At 59.5% G+C, this 4,358-nt stretch overlaps 1 protein-coding gene across 1 annotated transcript; it reads left to right on the top strand.

Moving 5' to 3' along the window:
- The first annotated feature begins 801 nt into the window (after window positions 1-801).
- On the top strand, window positions 802-4,323 carry DACRYDRAFT_84998 (kinase-like protein). The gene is made up of 4 exons (XM_040776711.1): window positions 802-1,765; window positions 1,815-2,038; window positions 2,086-3,617; window positions 3,672-4,323. Exons 1-4 carry the CDS (start codon window positions 982-984, stop codon window positions 4,129-4,131), a joined length of 3,000 nt encoding a protein of 999 aa, XP_040624318.1. The 5' UTR covers window positions 802-981; the 3' UTR covers window positions 4,132-4,323.
- The last annotated feature ends 35 nt before the right edge of the window (window positions 4,324-4,358 follow it).

A 4,358-nucleotide genomic window follows, 5' to 3' on the forward strand; every position in this document is an offset into this window, starting at 1 on the left:
GGGGCGCTTAATCAGTGTATGGTTGGGAGGGGTGGCTGGGCAGGGAGGGTAGTAGGTGATGTTAGGAAGAGAAGGAATAATGGAATGATTATCCTACCGCTGTGGCAAGGTATTGTTAGCAAAGAGTGGAATGTGCTCGAATGTGGTCGTGCATGCGTTGGATGAGCGGAAGCAGAGTGATCACGCTGTATGAAAGGATCCGTGTGTTCTGGTGCACATGGAGAGAAGGGAGTGAAGCACATGCTAAGAGGGGTGACCGTGTGGCTCGCTGCGTGGTAGAGAGTGAAGCGCCCGATAGGGGAAGTGTGTGTGGATCCATGTGGGGGGGGGGGCGCGTGCCCTTTCATTTGCATAGTGCACACACCACACACTCCAATTCACTCATCACGCTGGCCTATCTCTCTCTCTTACTCCCCCAAAGAGATCCCACTGCCACTCACTCCTTTCTCTCCCTCTCTCTCTCTCACCACCATCGAATCCATCTCATCCTATACTGAGCATAGGCCAGCTCATTCCCTCTCTCACTCCGCCCTCACCTTTCTTCCTCTTCCCTCCCTCCCCTCCCCCCTCCCTCCAATGTCGACGCCCACCCGAACGCGCAGTATACGCTTCCCCTCTCTCCTAAGATCGGCATCACGTTCTCACCCAACAGCGCCTCTCACTCCATCAGGCTTCCCACCACCACCTCCCCTCCCCCTCCCTCCAATGCTCGACATCTCACGCCCTCTCTCTCCCCTCTCATCAGGCCTCCCAACCCCTTCCTTCTCCCGTCCAACATCCCCACCCCCGCCCCCACTCCCAGTCAGCGTATCCCTCAAAACAGTAAACCTCCCTTCCCCAACAACGGCGGAAGACGTCCTCGTCCCTGGTGACCGCATCGGCGTAGGCCTCCTCCTCCTCGGGGAACGCATACACCCTGTCCCGCTCGGTAACCACCCTAGTCCGGAACAAGGTGGCGAGATCGCAGATGTCGTCCAGGTCATGCGCAAGATCGGGGAGGGGAGCAACGCCTGCGTGTATCTTGTTCGGGAGGTGCTTGGTGAGCACCCGCGCCGTGCTGCGCTCAGGAGGATGGACGACGAGCCCGAAACGATCTTTGGCAGATTGGAGATGGACAGCGACACGCCCGCATTCGTCCAGCCCCGTCAACCGGTCAAGTATGGAAGAGAGTTTGCTATCAAAGTTCTCAGCAAGCGTGACCTTTCCCCGGGACAGATTGGCACCCAGTTACAGGAAGCGCAGATACACCAGTCTCTCCCTTATCATCCGAACATTGTCACTCTCCACCGGACGCTCATTACTGACAGCTGGCTCTTGCTCATCCTAGAGCACGTGCCTGGCGAAGACCTGTTCTACTTCCTCGAACAGGCTAGGGACAGCGACGTTCACCCGAGCATGCTCTCCCCTTCCCCGTCGTCCAGCGTTTCAGAGCATACACTACACAGGGGCTCCCTCACCGGGCCTATATCGCACACCCCGCGCACCCCGTCCCTCCTCTCCTCGCACTCTCCTGCCTCCCTCCTCTCGCCCCAACGTCTCCGCCTCATAGCGCGCATGTTCACCCAGATGTGCGCCGCGGTCGCTTTCTGCCACGCGCACGGGATTGCCCACAGGGATATCAAGCCTGAGAACTTTATCGTCACTGAGGGAGAGGCGGAGGATGGAGAGCGCAGAGTCATGGTCAAGCTTACGGATTTTGGACTCGCGAGTAGGGACAGGGAGAGTAAGGATGTTGATTGCGGTAGTGCGCCTTACATGAGCTACGGTACGCCTTCCTTCTTCCTTTTTTGACGGTCGATACTCATACGGCTTAGAATGCGCGAACAACGTCGCTCCGACATACGCTACCCACCCTGCGGACGTCTGGTCGCTCGGTATAGTGCTCATCAACATGCTCTACCACCAGAACCCTTGGCCGCGGGCTACGATCTCTGACCCGGACGCTCCTGACCTCGAGGACGGAGAAGGCGAGGCGTTCGAGGCGTTCCAGAGGGGCGGAGCGGGGTTTTTCATGGAGCGTTTTCCTGGTGTTTCTCTGGTGAGTTCCTCTCTCCGTGAGAGTGCCACAGCTAATCCTGTGGGCAGAACATGGCACAGTACCTCGTTGATCGGGTTTTCTGCCCTGCGGCAGACAGAGTCGACGCCTCCCAACTCGGTGCCTGGGTGCTCGACCTCGGGGGGATGGTGGACGAAGTTTCGCTAGAACGGGAGAGGGGGAGGAAGAGGAAGACAGCCAAAGTCGGGAAGAGTAAGAGTAAGAGTCGGGTGGGGAGGAGGGATCAGGCTGTGGGTAGGGATGAGGACGAGAGGGAGAGGGAGAGGCGGGGGAGCAGGGCGTCCGGGACTAGAGTGGAACATGTGCATCATTCGCATGACCACCATCGAGAGCACGACCGCGACCGCGATAGGGACCACGACCGCGAATCCCCTAGCTCGTCACGCGAGCCCAGTCTGATGAAACGCCGCAAACGAGGTGCGAGGAGTAACAAGAGCAAGAACTCGGCTGCCAATTCCGTTGCGTCCCTGCCTTTGCCACTTCCTGCGTCTGTTCCTGGAGGGGCTGGAGGGGTGGGGGCTTCACAGCTTGCGGGTGCGCTTGTATTGGCGCAACAGCAGCAGGCGGATTGTCAGCTCGCACTACAGCAGTCGCACCCCTCGCACCAGCCGCACCCTTCGCACCAGTCCCACCCCCAGATGCAAGAACAAGACCGCGAGGCTCTCCAGTTGCAAGAACATGCCAGTGCGGTCGAGGCGCTCGCTAGGGAGGCAAGCCTAGTCTCAGGGCCGCTTGTCCTAAGCCGGAGGAGCGTGGGGGAGGACTCCCTCCCCCTCCCCCTCCCCCTTCCCCTTTCTCTCCCTCCAGGATCGTTCCCCAGTGCCACCGACCCTCTCCCTGGGAACGCGAGTCCAGGCAGTGCAGGCACTCTCCGTCCTCGTCCTAGTATGGAAGCCGATATCTGGGCCAGGGGGCGGCAGCCTCCCCCTCCTCCTGCTCTTCCCACTCTCCCTCTTCCTCTTCCTCTTTCTGCCGGATCAGCCTCTCGCCCGGCTCAATCCTGGCGGGCGCATCATTCGCCACTCAACCCCGCCCACTACCCCGCACACTCATTTCCCAACCCTTACCCCAACCCCGGCCCGCAGCCTAATCCGAACTATGCCTCCTCCGTATCCTCCTTCACCCCCTCGACAGGCTCGTACAACACCCGCTTGAGCAACGGGAGCTTGCGTAGTCTGTCCACTGTGGCGACTACTATGTCTGACCCGACTAGTGTGAAGAGTAGGTGGAGCGGGTTGAGGGAGGCGAGTATTAGGTCTGTGGGGTCGGCGGAGTCACCTGCTGCTGGTGCTGGTGCTGGTCCTGGGCCGCCTTGCGTGAACGGCGACAAGGCCAAAGGCAAAGGCAAGGAGCGTGAGCGCGAGCGCGACAGGGACAGTAACCGGGATCGTGATCGCGAGCGGGACAGACCCTCCCCCCTCAATTCATCCAAATCCCGCGTCCCCCGTACGAACGTCAAATCCATCCAAGGTCTCCCTCCGGAACTTGATGACCTCCGAACGCCCGCCTCCTTCATGTTTACCCGGCCTACGCCAGCGCAGAGGATCGTTCATGAGTCTAAGCGAGTTAGAAGGTTCCCGTTTCCTGGTCAGGTCTGATACCCGTATTCTTGTAGGCGCGCGATGCCATGGAAGGGTGGTGCTGGGAATGGAGCTGTGGGCGGGGCCGTTGGGGTTCCCCTGGGCGGGGGTGTTGGCGTTGGCGTGGGCGGGGGAGGGGGTGGGGGCGTTGGTACGGCGTCTGGGATAAAGTTGGACCCGATCGTCGAAGCCTCCAGGGTGGAAAAAGAACGCATTGCTACAGCTACAGGACCGATCTTCGAGCAACGGGACGCGTCGACATCCACCACCAGCCTGAGCCTGTCGAACTACGTTTGCCCCGTCACTGCCCTCGCCTCCGCTACACCCGGTTGGACAATCGGGACCGTGTATGAAGACCGTGAACGGGAACGGGAACGGGAACGGCAATGGGCGACCCCTGGACGGGCAAAACAAGGTCAGATATTGACACTTGGGAAGATATTGCGCGGACTGGGGAATCGGGAGCCTCGCGAGGTACGGGAAGCGCGAGCCTAGTCCGGCTGTGTGTGTGTTTGTTTTTTTATCATTTTCTTTATTCTCTTTTTTATTCCCATTTCTATTCCTATTCCTTGACGTTTCGACTTCGCTTTTTCGACTTTGTCTCGACTTCGCCTCGCGCTATGGGGCTCTCTGCGTTTGCGGCTTACATTACCCCTTTCATTGTCGTAAAATCTTTGCCTGTTGTGCAAACCCCTCATGCGGCCGGACCCCCCCCCCCCCCC

Source organism: Dacryopinax primogenitus (genome assembly GCF_000292625.1).
Source record: "Dacryopinax primogenitus strain DJM-731 SS1 chromosome Unknown DACRYscaffold_23, whole genome shotgun sequence".
NCBI classification, from domain to species: Eukaryota; Fungi; Basidiomycota; class Dacrymycetes; order Dacrymycetales; family Dacrymycetaceae; genus Dacryopinax; species Dacryopinax primogenitus.

Coding starts and splice junctions, on each gene's coding strand:
- DACRYDRAFT_84998 (XM_040776711.1), top strand. CDS start 982: ATGCGCAAGATCGGGGAGGGGAGCAACGCCTGCGTGTATCTTGTTCGG. Junction 1,766..1,814: donor TGCGCCTTACATGAGCTACG/GTACGCCTTCCT, acceptor CATACGGCTTAG/AATGCGCGAACAACGTCGCT. Junction 3,618..3,671: donor AGGATCGTTCATGAGTCTAA/GCGAGTTAGAAG, acceptor GTATTCTTGTAG/GCGCGCGATGCCATGGAAGG.